Source organism: Falco biarmicus, chromosome 12 (assembly GCF_023638135.1).
Source record: "Falco biarmicus isolate bFalBia1 chromosome 12, bFalBia1.pri, whole genome shotgun sequence".
Classification (NCBI taxonomy): Eukaryota; Metazoa; Chordata; class Aves; order Falconiformes; family Falconidae; genus Falco; species Falco biarmicus.
Window position 1 is genome coordinate 7,210,368 of NC_079299.1, and position 20,131 is coordinate 7,230,498.

Consider the following 20,131-nt stretch of genomic DNA (forward strand, 5'->3'; position numbering starts at 1 on the left):
ATCTGTTCCTGTGCTTGCCCAACTTTCCTGTGTTACTCCAGTTTCAGGTTTCAATTTGCTTTACGGTAGTGAACAGGAGAGAAAGAGACTATACTGCATTATTAGCCAAAACGACATTGCAACCACTGGAAACCTTCAGCAGGTGATGTTCCAAGTTAGATACAATTCACTGCTGCTAAAGTAGGATCTCAAGCTCTCTGGACAGTCACTGGGAAGAGACATAGGTGCTTCTGAATGGTTGCACCTGGGTTGGATGTCTGAAGAAGACAGTGGGAGTACATCTCAGATTGCCGTTAGGCAGTTAGTAGCTTCCTGTCCCACATTTAATTTGGGGGTTTTCTGCAGTGAGGGCAGAGGGATTTCAGGCAGGACACCACAGCCCAGGACGCTCACTATTCCTTAGTGGCAGCAGTCAGCTCTAGGTACTGGCACACCTATCGTCTGCTGCAGCCATACCCAGGCAGGCTGGAGCTCTCAGATCTCACTTTACTGAACTAATTCAGCATATTGCAACATTTTGTAGCTGGGAGCCAAATTCTCTGTTCAGATCATCAATTACAGATCAGCCGCTGTCCTACAGAGAAGGGATGAAAGAGACTGAGTCTTTTTGACACAGTTCCAGTTTGTCTTCCCCATTTCCCCTTCCACTGTGGGAGAGACTACAGACTAGACTTGTGTCCAGTTTGATACACTGAGATACAACTTCAGAGCCTCTGAAGTAAAAACAAACCCATCTAGGAGCTGCAATAGCTTTGAGGAAATTTACATTCAGTCAGGCACACCTAAATGCAAAAACATGAAGGGGCTGTGGCTTCCTCACTGTCTGGGTTTCCTAAGGAAGGGTGGATCCATTTCCAGACAGCATGGACTTGGGTGGAGGAAAGGGGGACGACACTAGGAGCAACAACATCTGACATGAACCTTTGCTCTCCTAATCTTAAAATACAACAGCGTGAAACCAGAGCAAGTGTGAAAGCTGAAGACTCCAGCAGGGTTTCATGTCAATCAGGCTTTTCAGGCTAAAGTGCACAAAAAAACAGGAGTGAGACAGCAAATGTTAGATGTCAGGATGATTTCTGAGCTCTTGCATAGTCAGAAGACAAAACAGGTTTAAATCCGCAGCCCTTAGATTTACAGTCCACCTCAGAAGCTCATGCCGCCCCTGCCCCATTCCCAGTCCCCAGGTGGCAGAGTTGGTTACAATACAAACAATAGCTATCTCTGGGGCAAGGCCACTTCAATAAATGAATTGTGCCAGCTCTCCTTCACCGACAAGGCTCCAACAAGGCTGTATGCAAGCAGCAGGGGCTCTTTTCTCAGCAGGGCTTCTTTGCATGCAGCAGCAACTGCAGGGATTTGAGGAACACAAGCACTAGGAGGGAGCTGCTCTCGGTTGCCCAAAGGAGAGGGAATGACTTGCAGAGTAGCACAATGACAACAGACAAAAGGTAAATTTAGACTTAATATCAGAATGATAAATTGCTGAGAGTTCTTAGGACTGGAGACTAATCCTCAAGGATTGCATGGCCCAGTGCCCCGCTGCTGCACAGGCTACTACACCTGCTCTGCCACTTGCGTTCAATCACTCCCTTGTGGTTAGAGAGCTAGGCGAGATATAATAGTGGGTCTTATTCAAACTCTCTGCCTGGGAGCATACACTTAAAAAGCAGGCACACAATGGCATAATTGCAGCCCCTCCAAACTGCCTGGCCCCTTGCAGTATGATAACTTCTCATCTTTTAGGATGCACATTCAGACACTGCAAGGAAACCAGAGCTGAGCTGGAAGGAAGGTGGAGGTAGTCTTGAAAGGAGAGCTGTGGAAAAGGCAAGCTAGATGCGAGGCATGTGCATGCAGACTGGCTAGCAATGAACTATACTGGGCTTCTCTTTCACTATTATAGGTCGAGTTTTATCTTTTTTTTTTTCCTCCAGTTTTTTCAAGCAGTTTTAAAGCTAGCTGTAGGTACTTTGAGTCACCTATGCATCCAGGCCTAGCATTTCAGATTCGTTATTTTAAAGGCATTATGAAATAGAATCATGAAGTACTAAAACTGGTAAATGAAAATAGGGTTTATATATCCCTACTGTGCTGGACCATTTATAAAAACACTGAAGTAACGATAACATTAAACACCAGTTTATAATATTAGGAGTTTAAGACTGGGGCATATTATTCTAGATTTTATATATTTAAAATAAATATGAATTTAAACATAAAAGCATAGTGTTTCTTTGAAAGCACCAAACAAGAAACAGACCACACCACTTTTTACACTTAACCAGAGCAAAGTGAAAAAATTAAACAGCCAGTTTGAATATCAGTAACTTCTTAGCTATAAAAGCCCAAGCATGTATTTGGAATGCCAAAGAATTCAAGCACATACAATTTCAGCTACATGTACGCAGCATCCCATGGACTTCATTTGACTTTTGAATTTTGAAACATCTATGCTGGTCAGAGTTACCAGTTTCTGTATTCAGGGGACAAACTGAAGTACAGAATTCAACCTCCCTCCTCCATTACCCGTAACAAACCAGTATGCAGCAAAAGCCAAACTGGTGTACTCACGTTGTGCTTTTACCGATGGTCTCAGTTTTGAGCTGTTCACTCAGGAGACAGCTCAGTCTCCATCCCAAATCTGGAGTGGCCAAATTCACTGCACTGACGTACCTGTGAACCTGTATAATAGATGCCAAGTACAGTGTATCAAAGTTATAGCACTAAAACCTATTTGGATGTATTCAGTTACCGGTCATCTTGAAAAAGCACCACCAAGACCTGCTGCTCCACTTGGACATGCACAAGTCTGTGGGGCCGGACGGGATCCACCCGAGGGCACCGAGGGAGCTGGCGGAGTTGCTCGCCGAGCCGCTCTCCATCATGTGCCAGCAGCCCTGGCTCACCGGGGAGGGCCCCGCAGATGGAGGTTGGCCAGTGTGATGTCCCTCTACAAGGAGGGAGGAAAAAGGATCTTGGAAACGGCAGCCCTGGGCAGGAGCGGCTGGGAGCTGCCCGGTGGGAAAGGGCCAGAGGGGCTGGCTGGCGGCCGGCTGGGTGGGAGCCCCCGGCGTGCCCGGGGGGCTGCGAAGGCCAGCAGCGCGTGGGTGGCTAGTGTCAGAGCCAGCGTGGCCAGCAGGCCCGGGGCAGCGGTCGTGCCCCCATGCCCGGCACCGGTGCGGCCGCCCCTCGAATGCTGGGCTCGGTGCTGGGCCCCTCACGGCCAGAGGGACGCTGAGGGGCTGGAGCGCGGCCAGAGCCGGGCAGGGGCTGGGGAAGGGGCTGGGGCACAATCCTGCGGGGAGCGGCGGGGGGAGCTGGGGGTGCTCAGCCTGGAGAGGAGGGGGCTCGGGGGGGCTGATGGCTCTCCACAGCTACCTGACACGAGAGGCTGTAGCGAGGCGGGGGTCAGTCTCTTCTCCCAGATAACAAGTGACAGGGCAAGGGGAAACAGGGGAGGTGTAGGTTAGATGTTAGGAAAAATTGCTTCACCAAAAAGGTGATCAAGCATTGGAACAGGCTGCCCAGGGAGGTGGTGGAGTCACCATCCCTGGAAGTGTTTCAAAGATGTGGCACTTGGGGACATGGTTTAGTGGGGGCTTGGCAGTGCCGGGTTAACAGTTGGCCTCAACGACTTAAAAGCCTGTGTCACCTAAAAGATCCCACAATTCCATAAATTATTGCACATTCACGGAATATGTCCTTTTCAAATACCACTGATTTTAAATGCACAGAAGCTTACAATTCCCTAATTAAACACCAATCTTTTAGATGCTACAGCTTGCAACTTTATCGCATGCTTATTACTCTGAGGTCATAAAAATTAATGTAGTCTCAAATATTGTGGTTTAAACACATTTTCAAGACATTTACTCCCTCTGTATCGTGTACAAGAGTATTTCAATGCAAATAAAGATTTGGAGTATGTCTCTCTCTCTCCTCCACACTCTGTCTTAACTAGGCTAATTGAAGGTTAGATATCTAAGTTATCCAGTGCACTATGTCTCAAATTCTTGTGTATGGGCTCGAGTACCTTGCAGTTAAAATATATTATTCCACGTTCACATTGCTTCTCAGCTGCAAATGATGAAAATGCCAGATTGAGTATATGATAGCTTTCATTATGACACCTTATTTTGGTAAGGTATCTTTCCCCAGTGCTGTTTCACATGCAAACTTCTCTGGAAAGTGATACCATCTAGAGATATCACAGGACAGCTTCTTGAATTCTCATTCAACAACAGCATGTTGTTCACCTGGGACATATTAAGCTAGGTCATTTAACAAGTCCTTATAGAACTGAGAAAGTAGCAGAGCTTATCTCCTGGCAAGCCACAGTAATCCCAGCATTTTTCAATTTTATGTTGTTTTGCTTAATGCTTCCTGAATTACTTCTTTTACGTTTCTTTATGTGAAGATAATGCTACACAAATGAAGGTGAGAGGAAGTCATTATCTGTCACTTATGTTACAAAATTCACAATGCTTGTCTTTATGAAGATTATACTCTTTCAGTGCTATGCCAAATAAAACACCTCCAAATCACACAAATACCTACTGGTACAAGTATTCAAACTAGTATCAGTGTAATACAGTACTCTCTATTTCTGCCCTGTTTAGTATTGTAATACAGCTGTGGAGTATCAAAAAGCTGACATACTATACTCCTCAAATGTAAATAAAGCCTCTCTGTTAAAGGATCAAAGAGATTATGCTACACAACTACACAATCTTTCAAAAGATTGTATTCAAAAAAAATTGTATTTCAAAAACCCAAGAAAAATGGCAATTAACAAAAGGAGAGGAAGGCCTGGTACATGCAGCTTTATGAATACATGAAATACAGGGAAAACTGGTTATCTTTAGTGTATATTAATGTCAAAATGAACTACATTTGGCACTTCACAGTTTCAGTACTACGTCAGGAAAGAAATCAAGCTGTTAGGGTATCTAAGAAAAGCCCAAAATTTTAGGGTCAGATGAGACAGAACCCTAAGGACACAGGATAGAAGAAAAAGCGAGTAAGGGTCTTGGAGAGCTTTACTGCTGTGACAGCCACAAGTTCAAGCTCTGCCAGAATGAAAAGGGTATACGCTAGGAAAAAGGTCTGATGTTCAGCCATGCCATGTCAGATCACTTGGAAAATATTTGGGACAAGACTATCATATACTATAAAATAAATATGTAAAGCAAAATTTAAAAACATAGATTTAAAAGTATATATTTAAACAGACTATTGTCGTTAGAAAAAGCGGAGAGTATCTCTGATCTCGTACTGCAGGATGCCTCCAACAGAACTCTCCACTCAAAAGCACAGCTAAACCCACCTTTCCGTGCTGTCAGCCTTTTCAGTACTGAGTTCAGGTGCCTTCAGTTGCCTATTTCTGTTCATTTTTACCACGACTGTAAGGACGTGGTAAATCCATGAGTTCTGCTTTTGCACGCGAACACCTCGCTCTGAAAATGGATTTGGGGCCAAACACTAACGCTTACTAGGAATTTTTATGAAAGCCAAGAACTCAGTAGTTGCAATACCTCTCTTTCTTAGAGCAACACAGCTCCAGTAACTCCAATTAATTTACTTTTGATTTATACTATTAAAGTGAGAGTTGAATTATTGTCCCAGCACACAACACACAGAAGGTTTTTTGAATTATAAAGTGAAGAACTCTGCTGGTGAGGGAAGGGGACAAGAGGCAGCTGATGCAGTTGTTGCCCCTCTGCTCCCCCCACGCTTCAGGTACCTGATGCTCCTCTGCCAGCTCCAGAACACTGCCGTTACAGCAAGGTGATTTCAGGTGACCTGCTACTAGGGTTGGGTGAGGGCAAACAATCTGAGATGCCACCTTGTCAGCCATCCCCAGCCCAGCTGTCCTCATGTATCCTTCATTTGTCCTGAAAGACTTCAAATATACGTAAATTCAGTAATAACTGCAGTACATCATCCATCTTAAAATTTAAACTATGATATTTCCTATTATTGAATAATATAAAAAAAACACTGTATGCAGAAGACATGGCTTAAGTCAAATTTTTAAGGGTCTGACATTATTAAGTATATTTTAGTTGTACTGGTTTTAAAAGATCAGGACACTGTAATATAGGCAGCATTACTAAAGAGTCAGTCATTATTTATAGCCAAGTCACGGAGAAATGTGCTAGAATGGCTATTAAGATAAATTCACAGACAATTTCGATTAAGTCTATAAGGGCTTAAGAAAGTTTGTTTCGGCCTCACAACAAAGCCATCCATCTGCTAAGAGGATTTATTGCTGGAAGAGTTCAACTTCTAACAACTACCATCGTTGTGGCCAGCCCACAGCAAGTGTTATCCCTGCTGCTTTTAAGAAGACAAATCAGCACCAGTTTTAATTAATGGTTTGGGAACTAGACTCAACATACGTTATTAACTAACAGAATTTAAATAAAAGCAACAACCAGCTGCTCCTCTGGAATATGTCTATCCACTTGCAGGTAAAGGAACATTTATCAAAACCTAAAAAATGGAATCCAAACCCAAGACGGACATAGGAACTCTAATACATTTTAGGAATCAACTGAAAATTACTTGTCTCCAGGAAGCACCTGGGTCTATGGTCTATGCAACTTGCTGAAGTGGAGACCTTAGGAAAAAACACTCAGAATACAAGCTGCCAAGTAAAAGGAAACAGCAAAGTCAAGAGTCCTTGATGTGTAAGACTGCTTAGTATCCAGAAGTTGTAGCGCAGTAGTACCTAAACACTGCAGCCTAAGCTGTGCACGATCTATTTTACAGGCTCTCCAGACCTCAGAGACTTTATTTTGATAAACTGAGTGAACCAGTGAGATATACAGAGGCAGAACGACTGATGCCAGACTGATACCACATACAGAATAAATATTCAAAGAGTAACAACATTAAAAAGTGAGGGTAGTTCTGCAATAGTGACATGGGATCCAAATTCAGGAATCTGCGGAGATCTGTTATGAACGCGGAGAAGCTATTGCCTTTCTCCCAGCCTCTCCTACCTATACAGACTGAGCTGTTTTTGCAAAGGCAAGTGTTGTTTCACACCGTGGGAATACACAGTACTTAGTAGGATGGTGTCCCAACTCACCATCATAAATCAGATGCTAGATGTATATAGGCACTGCAGATACTATTGGCAGAAGTAAAATTTAATAATAGCTTGCCAGCACATGGAAAAAATTTAAGGTCCAATTCAATGAAGTCAGTGTGATTTTGGCCTGAATCACCCATCTGCTACCTACATTAAGTAGTAAAACGTTTTCTATATAAATAAAATACATTCAATTTTGATCACATTTGACGTTTCTTACAGTGCTAAAATTTTTGTCATTTGTCAACCTGTATTTTTAGAGCTTTCTTGGACTAACTGCCAGAACTCCATCTGGCAAAATTAGAGGTGTTCCTAATTCAAAGCATTTCAAAGTAATTCCCTCACATTAGTTAAAAAAGATGAAATTAATTGATTGCAGGTGATTGTAAAAAGATGGGATTTTAATTCTTTTAAAAAACACAAACAATGAAATACTGACTTAAAAAAGCCCTTTACATTACTATACCAGCTACCTACCCATCTACCAATACCTTGTATGAGGTAGCTGCATTCACAGTGATTATAAATTGAGCCTGGTGTCATATTTTAAAAAACTTATTGTAAATTACTGTGTGATTTTTTGTTAAACCAATCACTGTAATACCCACACTATAAATGTGATCGTAATGTGAAAAACCACAGACAAATAGGGTATCTAGTATGCTAAATATAATTTCTTTCTGCCAGGTGAGGTGAATTTGAGAGAGTTGGTCTCAGATGCGAGTCCCACTCCCAGGAAGATTCTGGTTTGTATTCTTTATTCCTGAAGAAAGTGTACTAGCATCTTCAGAGCCACCACCAGATCTACGTAAAGCCTCTCTCTCCACCCCTGGATAATCAGAGATGTCACTTCAAAGATTAACTGCATCTACAAGTTACAGTAAAGTCTTTCCTAGACTTTGAAAAGGCAGAAGGCACGTCTGTCATGTCCCAAGCTACACTTGTCATCACTACCAGAACAATTACCAAATATCTTGCCCAGTTTGGTGAATACCCCAGCACTGATTATCCATAGAAATAAAACTCTGCATCTTCTAAAGCCAGGACCACGTCACTTCATGGAGGAAGCGTGAGCCAGTGCCAGTGGCAAGGCCCTGACCCCAGGTGGGCAGCCTACAAGAGAAGCACCACACTTTGCCAGTGTGGCATGCACACATCCAAATTCACTACGCGATCCCAATGCCAGGGAGGACCTCAGTGACAGCACATCACTTAATGGAAATTAGAGTATTCTAGGCTCATCAGCTTCCCTTGGGACTTGGCAATCACTGGCAAGTCCTGGAGAGATGCCTCAGTAGGACGTAATGGTCCTTGTTAAGATTTCCCGGAGTGAGTGGACCAGGATCCCACCCCTCCGTGCTTGCTCCTAGTAACCTGTAAAAACTTAATTATTGATATTTCTTTTTTTCTCTCACGAGTTTTATGAGAAGAGAATAACGCATAGCCTCAGCAGCCTTCAAATGTCACTGGAACCAATACGTATTCTCTTCCGCTCTCCAGGAATGGATTTGAGAGTCTATTCATGAATTGACATAGATGCGGCACACATACACACATACAGTGCTACATACATAAGTATTAAACTTATCTGCTTCAATGACTGCTCCTTGTCCAGCTAAATGATTTGGAAAGAATAAAGCAGTTAGCAGGGAGGTAACAGCAAAGTCACAAAAGGCAAATACAACAGCAATACCGTTCGCTAGCCAAGTACATTAGCTCATTTAAATCTTTTCTAAGAGTACATTACATCACAACTCCTTATCTGCCCCATTTTTTTCATTGTATCAGCCTTCAAGAACGTATAAATCATTACAAAAATACAACATTAATCTCTACCGCTTACCTCACTGTCATAAAAGCAGTTATTAATATAAGCAGTCAAAAGGGTTCTCGTTATACAGAATGCAGTTATGGAAAACTGGCTTAGAAAAAAACCTCACTTTTGAGCTCATCAGCTCAAAACGTCCTATGTTCTGTAGATGCATTAGCTGGGGACCTCCCCTAAGGCCCATGTCTCAAAGGCACAGCTGTGAATGACAGCTGATGTGACAGGCACTACACAAGCATTACATACTGCTTTGGCAACGTCTGACTGCAGGTCAATTAAACTATCATAACTTTTTTTTTTATTATTTCAGGACAATTTATTGCTTAGCAAGTTACATACAGACCTCACAGAAACTGCACTCAAGCAGGTGCAGCGGTCAGGAAGAAAGCTAGACAACAGCAACAGCCCAGTTTATTTCTTATCCCTTTTAATTTCTTTAGATTGCCGGCACTGCAAGTCCTAGCTCTTTATAATTACCGGCCTCTATGGTGCACAGAAAATCATTGAATTGCTCTCATTACAAACATTTAGAAAGAATCTGGCTCTAAACTGAGTTATGAGTTTTAAAAGAACTGAGTTTTATATTATATCTAAGAAGCTACTCTTCTTAGACCACATAAAACTATTTTAACTTTTTCTATAGATTTCAACCTCTTATTCTATTTCAGTCACTTATATCCAGTCATATAAGCACCAACATCACTACTCCAGACAAACTAAAGTGGTTTGTTGTATGATACTAATCTTCTGCGTCCCCTTGACATGAACATTAGAACAGAAAAAGCCAGGCTTTTCCTCCAGTGATTCATAGCACACCAAGTACATGGTATCACAGCAGTCCACAAAAATCTATCTTGTGTTATCTGTGTGTAGTAAATCGGCATAACCAAACGATTACATGAAGAGAGACCTGTCATTAAGGTGCAGAGCAATTACGACATACTACACAGTTCCAGGTCTCAAATCCACCCTCTGTGAATGAGACCAGCAAGCATTCCCACGACCAAACCATAGCTGTCATTTGACTAAACCCTGTAGTCACACAAACACGATGTTTGAAATCCGATGTTTTGGTTACATGGTTTAGTTCAGTCTTTCTAACTACATCTTGGAACTCCTCTGGGTAAGAAAACTCAGAGCACACTATTTTATGTATTTGAGCCTCTTTAACTAACTTCATCTGATACTATTGACTGTAAGTCTAGAACATGTGTATTAACTATGCCTTTCTGCACAGTAAATTTACTTCTAATTTCCATACTTTGTGGGGAAAAGTTCAGTATTGCAAGGCACTTCACACCCAGTTTTCTAACTCCTGATTTTTTTTATACATACGTTTCTCATACACATGAATTATACTTCCCTTGTCATCACCAACAACTAAATAGTATTTACTTACTAATATTCCCACCTGCATTCTCTGGTATTTAATGGCAAAGTCTACACAGTAACTGCCAGAACGGGTAAGTTCAAAAAGTTTTACTGCACTATATAAATAGATATGCAACAACGGTAGTGAAAACGCTGTTGATCTCCAACAGCTTTTCTTTAGATTTTGTTAGGATAAATAGTTAAAAAAATTCCCCAAACAGGACACCCTGCAGAGCTGGTGTTTCAGACAATCCTGAACGAACACAGTTATAGCCCTGCTGCTGTTTCAAGGTGCGTGTAAGCCTGCCAATCAGAATAAAGGTAAATGATGTACTCTGAAAATGTGGCAATCTTAGTCCACCCCAAATGTTATCAATCTCACAAGCCCTGGCTTCAGAAAAGAGAGAGTTTCTTTGTAACGCTCTATTTCTTGAGATGGTTTCTAAGAAGAATTCAAACTCTAATGCCCTGGGACAAAAACCAAGTTAAGCATAATCCAGCTCATGAGTTACGGCAAAAAAACATTCTGGACAACATCAGGTTTTACTACATGTAATGGCTTTATGAAAGGTATAAATGTTACTGTTCTATAAAATACATTTTTCATTCCAAAATGCAAATTATAACCCATATTTATTCAGGGCTTTTCAGTGTTTTAAACTTACTTGAAAAAGAAAGACACAGGATTGCCAAATTAAAGATTTATTATAGTGTTTTTATTAACAAACTTTCATTGGAAAGTTCTGGGCGCATTAGCATAGGAGGCACATTGGCTTCGATGTTTGGCATTTGACAGTCAACAGAATTGCACTTCACTGCGATAGCCTTGCTACAACAGTGTGAATTTTCACGGCAACCCTCATAGCGAGCCTCTCTCACTGACCTATTCAGCAGATGTTTTTTATCATTTTGGTCAGCCTTTAAAACCCGGTCATTCTGCAAAGAACGCTGATCTATCTTGCTCTCAGCTTTCTTTTTCTGCTTTGACAGAGAGGCTTTCTTGCTTTCAACCCCGTTCGCTTCTGTACCACCCTTTTCATCACCCTTGTCTGCCTGCTGACAGAATCCCTTTTGGTTATTTGATAGACTGTTCTCACATTCAGAGCAACGCACTATTAGAGGTCCTGCGTTTCGGCAAAGAAACTGTGAGGAGCTCATCGCCTTTGGAACAGTTCTTACGTTTTCCTCTGGGTTTTGATGAGCATGCGAATCTGTCCTATTTATTCTTTGATGTGCCTGAAACTGTTGCACAGACTGGAGGAAAAAATTTTTAGGCAGAGAGTTCTGCGTCATGGTTCTTTTGAGCCTTCCTTGAAGGCAACTGCAGTGGAGGACATGCTGGACTGGGTGCACATAACCTTCGGCAGCTTGCTGTAAAGCATTTATAGGAGCTACAGAGCTTTGGATCTGTACCGTTCCCGGTGAAGGAGAACACTGGTAACAGAAGGTGTCACTTAACTGTTGACATGAGTGTGGACTCCACTTCACTGCCACTTGCTTATATGCATCGGGACAGCTACACTGCCTGTTTTGAGAGAAAATCGGGCATATGGTGTGTTGGTCAATAGATGTCTGTAGCATAGCTGAACTAGCCACGTTTTTGATGCTTTTACTCACTTCGCTGTTATAGGCTGAATGCATAGGCATACATGTGTTTTGGAGCCGGCTGCTGAAGAGCTCTGAGCAGATATGAGTTTCTTCGTACGTCACCTTCTCTGCAGGGTTACAGAGACCAGTTTGTGATGCCAGAGGCTCAAGCTCATAGTGCTCATGCTCCACTTCTGGTTTTTGACTTCTAGAGTCCAGCTGATATTTGCTAACAGGATGGGATTTATTTTGACCTCTGCCTCCTTGGGCTCCTGAAAAGGTCTGAGAGAAGGCATTACACCGCAATTTTTTTGGTAGCGGGATCTGGCCACAAGTGCCCTGGGGTCCAAGGCATCGGCACATGCACTGGAAGAAGAACGTTGCAAAAGCCCAACTAATGCACATGATAAGCATCATAAAAGTGCCAAGCTGCGTGTACGCCAACACTGTAGAGGGCATCATCATTGCTCCAGCTACAAATGTAGTCAATGCAGCCATTGCAATAGCAGAACCCATACGACTTAAAGAAAAAATGACCTTTCCCTCTCGATCAGGGTCAGGGGCTAAGCGATAAGCCACTCCATAATGAACAGCAAAGTCTACAGATAAGCCAACAGCCACCGAAATAGTGACAGATTCTAACACATTTAGCTCCCATCCAAGAAGAACCAAAGAACCTACTGTAACAAAAATAGTTCCAGCTATTGAAACTATTGCATAAAGGCTTATAATTATATTCCAAGTCGTAAGAAGCATTACACTAAATGCAACAGCAACTGAAAGACCCATGGCAATCAGAGTACCATCAGAAAGGCTGTCCTGAAGATCATAAAATTCGAGGTTACTCACAAACCAACCATTGCTGAGACCTTCAGGGGCAGAACTAAGCTCACTTGAAATCCACAGGTCCACCTCTTTGTAAAACTGATGCATTTTCTCATAAGCCAGTGTGAAGAGGTAAGTGCTTTGGAACTCCAACACCACTGCCCTGATGGTGTCATTTAGGTCAAAGCGAGGCCCTGGGGTTTTACTGTCTAAATGGTACCCTGTGCTTCTTTCTAGCTCCATTATAGCTCTCTTGATACATAATTCAAAAACTTCTTGTTTGTATGGAAAGCTCCAGTGGCTGCAGCAGGGGTAAAGGGATGGCTCATCGCAGTCTTGATTTTCCATCCACTGCTTAAATGTTTCAATGAAGCAGCTTGTGAAGTCTTGTTCTTCAGTCTGATAGTAAAATGTTTGATTTCTTAACTTCTGACAGAAACGTAAAATCCAAACCTGTGAAGCTGGGCTAGCAATATTAAAACTACTATCTAGCTGCAGCTTTCCTTTACTTTTAGGGTTTAAAGGGTCACCATTATCCTCAGGTGTGACACCCCAGATTACCGTAATTGGCATGTGGAGCTCTTCTCCATGGTGGACACGTTCAAACATAAAAAGTTTTTTATATTCTGCATCATATCGTTCAAATGGGTGAGAAGACCTAAATACCTGAAACTCTGAGAGCTCCAACGATGGCAATTTCATCTTTGGATTTACACACACTATATATGCTCCACCAATGGTTAAGGCAAGGAACCAGAAAAGCCAAATGTATCGAAATTTGATAACAATGCATGGCAAAACTTTTTCAAAAAATATCCTGGATGTTTCTGAGACTGCAAAAATAACCTTGTGGAACATTTGGCACAACACTGTCCAGCAGTTTTTGTTGTTGTATACCCTCTGCTGAGGTTTCTTAAAGCAACTGAAAATATTAAGAAGGTATCGTTCATGTAATACAACTACAGCAGGTAGCCATGTAACCATCAAAACATAATTCACCAAAATGGCAGTGCCGGCATAAACACCAAAACACCTGATTGCTGTGATATTGCTGACATAATTAGCATAGAAGGCAGCAGCGGTAGTAAAACTCGTGACAAACATGGAAAGAGCAGCATGCTGCAGTGTAATGCTTACTGTCTCAGAGGTTCCAGCATGAGGTTTATCAAATTTTGTGTAGTTCCAAACATCACATAAGACAAAAGCATCATCTGCTCCAATCCCAACAAGAATAATCAATGCCGTGAGATTCATGAATGGAAAGAACTCAAAATTAAATACTACTCGATAGAGAAAGTAAGAAATAATCAAGGAACTAATTATTGCAAACATAGTCATCAGCGTGATAAACATGGACTTCGTGTATACACACATGACTAGTAAAACAATTACAATGGCTATGGCAGGATACACGGTATCCATCAACAGGTAATCTTGAAACAATCTATGCTTTATTCCAAACTCAATCCCTGTGACGGTTGTTACACCATCAGAAGCGTTCCAGTTCTCAAAGTTATCAAGGTAAATACTCATCATGCTTTCCCCTTTCTCAGTTGGAGAGAAAAGCATGCTGTATTTTAAAGCTGGCAAGACATAGTCAGCTGTCTTTGGGCTTAGAAAATCCTTGTCCACTAGATAGTGAAGGATCTGGTAAACAGCATTGTACTTGGTACATTTACGAGGCACATTTGTACACTTGAGTTGGTCCTTCCTTTTGGCATTCATATCCCAGCAGTCTGGCCCCAGGGTTCCATTGTAGTAGTATTTGGCACATGTGCGAAGCAGCTTTAGGGTGTGAGAGACATCCCGTTCTACAATTTTTTGACACGATGACCTGTTGTTTAGAATAGCAATATAGTTGCCCAGTGTCCAGCTGGGACAGCACGAAGCAGCAGTGGCTCTCTGGCAGAGATCACCAAAGTGGGAATGGGATCTGATCTGTATAAAGACAGGCAGGGTAAAAAATCCAGTTTAAAGCAATAGTCTGCATTTATTAGAAACATTCACCCGCAAAAAAAGCGCCAAAGTTCAGCTTACGGTCCTTTTGTGTTAACATTTGAAATTCTTATTTCCACACACATTGTTTTTGATCAGTATCCTCTTACATGCAGCAGACCAAACCAGCAGTAACTCAGTATACTGACTTGTCACAGAGGCATAGACTTGGCAGAAGCATTAAGAATATTGTAATTCTATTGTTTGAAGATGGTCTGGGGTGGGGTGGCTTTTTTCCCAGATTGAGAACTGTTAACTCTCTTCTATTATCTCATGCTAGTCCTGAAAATAAATAATCAGCCATACATCAATGAAGTTTCATTTGGCTTGGAATCATACACAGAAGTTCCTAAGAGAGGCAGGGACTTATCATCCAGAAAGAAAGGATGTGACAGCTTTACGATGACTTCCATCATCTGACCTCTCTTCTGCAATGCTCACTTTATGAGTCTTTTTTAGCTCTCGTACAGCTGACAGACATTTCCTTCAGTCAAGTCAGCCTGCTGCCCAGGCACCGCGTGTCCCTAAGTCATGCAGGATCTTCAGGGCACAAGCCCTGGATGATTCTACTGTGGCGTGAGGCGCCCCAAAATAAGTCCTGCTGCACAGAGACAAAGGTCACGCTTCTGAACGCTGTACCCACTGTGGGACGAAGACCCAAGAGCTGACTCAGCAGTAAAGTGGAGTAAGATGCAGCAGCAGCAAGGCCAGAGGAGTCACAGGGATAAGCAAGCACCAGCGGCAAGTGCAGACAAGGGCACAGAGCTGGGTTAGGAGGGAGGACTGCTGGTCCTCAAGTTCAAGTGACTGCCCAAAGCCTAGGAACTCCCACCAGAGCTTTAAAAAATTATAGCAATTTTAACATTTTGGTTAAGGACTCTCCTTTGCTTTGTGTTAACCCCTTATGTGGACAACCTTCTTTTACTTCAAGAATATTCCAGATTTAGTTGAAGCCAATAAGAGCGTGACTTGGCTAAATCACCATAAGGCACTTCTAGACAAAACTGAAAGTAATTATAAAATAGAACTGAAACTCTTAGGTAACAAGGTTAGATATCAGGGAAATTTTCTCATGTTGGGAAAACTCAATAGGTCACAAGGAATAGAAATCTTAAAAGCTGGAACTTATAGCTTGCTATACATGACAATTTAGAGCTAATCCTTCAAATAGTTAGATATATGTAAAATTTCAGATTTAATCAAGTCACATAGAATGAGCACATATTACCAAAGCCACATTAATAAAGTCACGTGCTTAAGAGTTTACAGGATTTGACCCTGAAACCATTATCAATGTATGTTTTAAATTCAGGTGATCTGAAATATACCACTTTTGGGTTTGGGTTGTGTTATTGGTTTTGGTTGTTTGGGTTGGTTTGGGTTTGTTGTTTTTTTTAGCAAAATTGGCAAAATTGCATCAGTTTATTATTAGCAATCCTTTATAATGCAGACAAAACCCCTGCACTTGGGGATTCTCATGGCAGTTATAAAACCTTTAATAAGGGCTTAATTTTGTCAACCAGTTTCTGAACAATAACAAACCGGCATTCCAAAAAACCAGGATAATTCACATTTGATTGTTTCCAGATAAAAACATTCACACATGCAAACTCAGGAAAAACTGAACAACCTACTAAATAAAAGGAAGCACTGGAATAGCATATCTGTATTTTTCATGGCACATGTCCAGGTTAATCCTATGAGGACATAATAGGCAAATTGGGAGGAAAGGATTGTATTGTCTTCTCTATGTATTCAAGTTCAAGATGGGACAATAAGGTTTATAATCTGTTCAACACTTGCTGCAGGCCATAAACATTCACTGGTAAAGTAACTGTTGCCAAAGATAAAGTAACATTTCCAGCTGCCAAGCTGGAAATTAGAAATTAAAATACAAAATTTCACTCCAGATAGCTCATTAAAATACTACGTAAAATGTTAATATATTGTAGCATTGGGCTTTGTTGGTGATCCAAAGGAACTGAAAAGGCCATTTTGCTGTTGCCAGACTTGGTCTGCCACTGGCAAGATTTTAATTTATTTTGGAACAAGTAAGGAAACTAAGCTGTGCAACCTGTGCATATGCTGTATCTGTGGGCAGACCTGCCCAAATGGATCTAGGCAGCGACACAGAATCACAAATACGCAGTCTGAGGAGATCATTTACAGTCTTTGAAGTTTATAAAATAACTGTTTATAGTTAATAGGGAAAACATTCTGCAATTTACAGGTGGAAAAAAAAAGGCTGCTCTTATCCAAGTAGTCAGAAATTAGAACACCTCCTATAGTTGTTTTGTATATAAAGTTTTCATGAAGATTACAGGACTACCATATGCTAAGCAGCTGTAGGATGGAGCCCCTAAGTGTCAGTAAAACATATAAAGTAGTTACAAGCAGATGGGAATACAATTAACACATACGGGATATATTGTTAGTTCATACTAAAGCAAATACTAGTTGGTTCTGAAATCCTGCTTATCTGTAGAATACATAAATTCTGAGGTTTGCATTTCCAAAAAAAAAAAGTGTCTGATTTTCCTGTCTTTGAATACAGAAAGCTTTGCTGCGTATTTCAACTGAGCTGTGGCCCTAAACAAGCAAGAATTCAACAACAAAAACAACTACAGAAGACAGTCGGTAAGACCACTACATCTCTGAAGTCATCAGTTTCTTCCGATAGCTGCAGTGCAAGTCAGCATCCTCTCTAGGGACTGGCTGCTGGCAGAGCTTAGCATTCAGAAGTGGGGCATATGCAGCACCTCATGAATTCTAAAAAGTGCTTAGAAATTGCTAAGCGCTAAAATCATTCAAACATGTTATTTGCAAGTAACAAGCGAGGTTTTTTTACATTTAATTTAAAAAGCTTCAGCATTTTCTAATTTTTAGCATAAATTTACATACATAGACCAGCAATAATTGCAAAACCTAACCATATCAGTTTGTTTTGTCTACTAGCTAGATTAAAAATCAATGCTGCTATCATGTTGGACTGTCGTTCTGCTCAGCTGAGATGTTCAAATACTATATTCTTAAGTAAATGCCTACATTACAAAAAAGATGCATAGAAACATTGTCTGCAACATTATTCTCTGTAAATATCTACACAACTGTGGGCGTAGCTGTAATAGCCAACATTTAGTTTTCTGAAGTGTTCTTATTTCAAAGGAAGAGCTATTTTTATGGATACAAGATGCAAGGTGCTTGTTTTTTGAAGTAGTTTTGTCCTTGTCTCAGGAAGTAAAGCAGTCTTTGAAATAATACATTATTATCTATGTGTGCATATAGGGAGGAAAAAAAGTCCTCAGGGGTAATGCAAGCCTGACAAAGATTATTCTTCAGAGGTAACTAACTGCCTTTATTGTGTTACACAGAGTATATATTTTTTTTATTACAGACTGCATTGCTTTGCAATGATCTGTACTACCTGGGATCTACCTGCACCAGCTGTCTATGTGACTAAACTTTTACAGTTAAATCCAAAGATTAGCACGCCCTCCCTAACTCTCAATTTTTACCCTTGTAAAAGGTTATTCGCCACTGTATATCCTGATTGAACTGGCAATATGATTACTCCCTAGCTCAGTTCATTCAAAACTGAGCTTGGTTAGTTTAAATACTTTGTTTAAATACTTCGATTAAGTACTTTGCTCACCAGGCTCATTCCGATTGAAAGAAATAAAGGGTAATCACATGAGCCATCCTGGCAGCGCAATAATCTCTGATGGGGAAATAAGAATATTTCATGAGCACATGAGGACAAAACCCACTTACACCAACAGGGGCCAACCAGGACAAAATGTCAGCAAACTGCCCAGGGAGATGGATTATACAATGTTTCACTACAGCTCAATGTTTTAAGCAAACAAATGCCAGCTGTTAGGGAAAACAATTTGGGAATTCACAAAATTTACACGGTTGTCTATAAGGCAATGATAAACAAACCTAACGATGAAAATATTCCTCATGAAATAAATGCGGTATAATATGAAGTTAATTGTTTAAGATTATTTTTGATTTGGAGGAGAAAAATTTGGAAATAAACAGATCATTATTAACAGAAGAAAGACGTATCGCTTCAATTCCATACAAAGTTACTAGTACAAAGCCAATTATGGTTAGTCAACAGTTCAAAGGAGTTCACTGCAGCAAGCGATAAGCTTGTATTTTACAAATGTAAAAATGAATGCTTATTGTATTTTAGCCTTTGCCAGTTAACTTCCATCAGTTGAAACCAGACACTGATTTCAATTGGAGTGCTAAATCATTTTCCAACACATGTAAAAGCAGCTATGGTAGCCTCTGAAGCTGGCTATTACAATAGTTATTTTGACTACACAAAGTACTGAGTACAAGGAAAGCCTGGAAAAATTACAACAGGGCCAGACAGACAATGCCAAAATGACTCCTTTCATTCACTCAGTTTTAAAGATCAAATTAATTTTACTCTGAAAGTATCACTATCCACATCTAATTAATTGGGCTATATTTCTAGCTACTGTATCTATGTTCCTTTGATGTCCATCTGCCAACCTATTCTCTGTTGACCTTAAAAAATAAATAAATAAATCTGAGTGACCCACTGGGTGTCAGAGAAAATGGCCTATGCTATGAGGATGCAATTAGTTCACCTGAAGGTGAAAAAGCATAAAAAATTAATTATTTGCTGGGAAACAAAAACAAAAATCCATGGAACAATATTCTAAGAGGGAACTCCCAGCAGAAGTTAGGATAGTCCCTTCTGCAAAAAAAAAAAAACCCTTCTGAAGCAACCCTGCTCTACCCCATTCTAGGTTGTATTAGTAGCAAAACCAAATAAATTCCCCAATATAATCTTATTTACAAACCACAAGTTGTTTTCCAACTTCATCTGCATGCTGACTGACCATTTGAAAATGACAGGAACAAAGAGAAGTCCTCTAATATGCTACTGGATGGCAACGGGCAGCAAAACGAAGTTTCAAATACATTTCCTATCTGCAAGTTAAACAAATTAAATGCCATATTTACTTACCCTCAAGTTATCTACATTGCACATTGACTTAATTGCATTCAAATTCCATAAATTCTCTCCTTCTGTTGACGTAAACACCACTCGTGAATAGCGATCACCTGAAATTACAGGAGGGGGGTTTTAGAGATTGTTTGGGTGCGTCTGGTATCAAAGACTGAGGCAAAATCCCACCATTCAAATGACACAGATGAAATCTTTGTCAGGTCGTGGGAATCCACCTCGTTTTCAAGATGAGCTATTCATCTCTAAGACTCAGTCCACATGAAAGTTTCAGTTTCCTTAAAGTGCTTATAGTAAATATGGCATCTTCAATACTATATACCACTTAGAAGCTCTACAGACTTCCATTCAAGCAAACTATCTTCTGAAATATGACAAACAAAAATCAAAAGATCTAATCAGCAAACTATGAAAT

At 40.8% G+C, this 20,131-nt stretch overlaps 1 protein-coding gene across 3 annotated transcripts in view; it reads right to left on the reverse strand.

Annotated features, from left to right (window-relative positions):
* Nucleotides 1–10,984: 10,984 nt before the first annotated feature.
* The window catches only part of DISP1 (dispatched RND transporter family member 1), a 92,190-nt gene continuing 83,043 nt past the window's right edge, over nt 10,985–20,131 (reverse strand). For all 3 annotated transcript variants that reach the window (XM_056357030.1, XM_056357031.1, XM_056357032.1), the window contains exons 7-8: nt 19,717–19,814; nt 10,985–14,648 (exon numbers count right to left, since the gene is read on the reverse strand). In XM_056357030.1, coding sequence (XP_056213005.1) covers nt 11,004–14,648; nt 19,717–19,814 — 3,743 coding nt within the window. In that variant the 3' untranslated portion in view covers nt 10,985–11,003. The remainder of the gene's footprint in view (nt 14,649–19,716; nt 19,815–20,131) is intronic.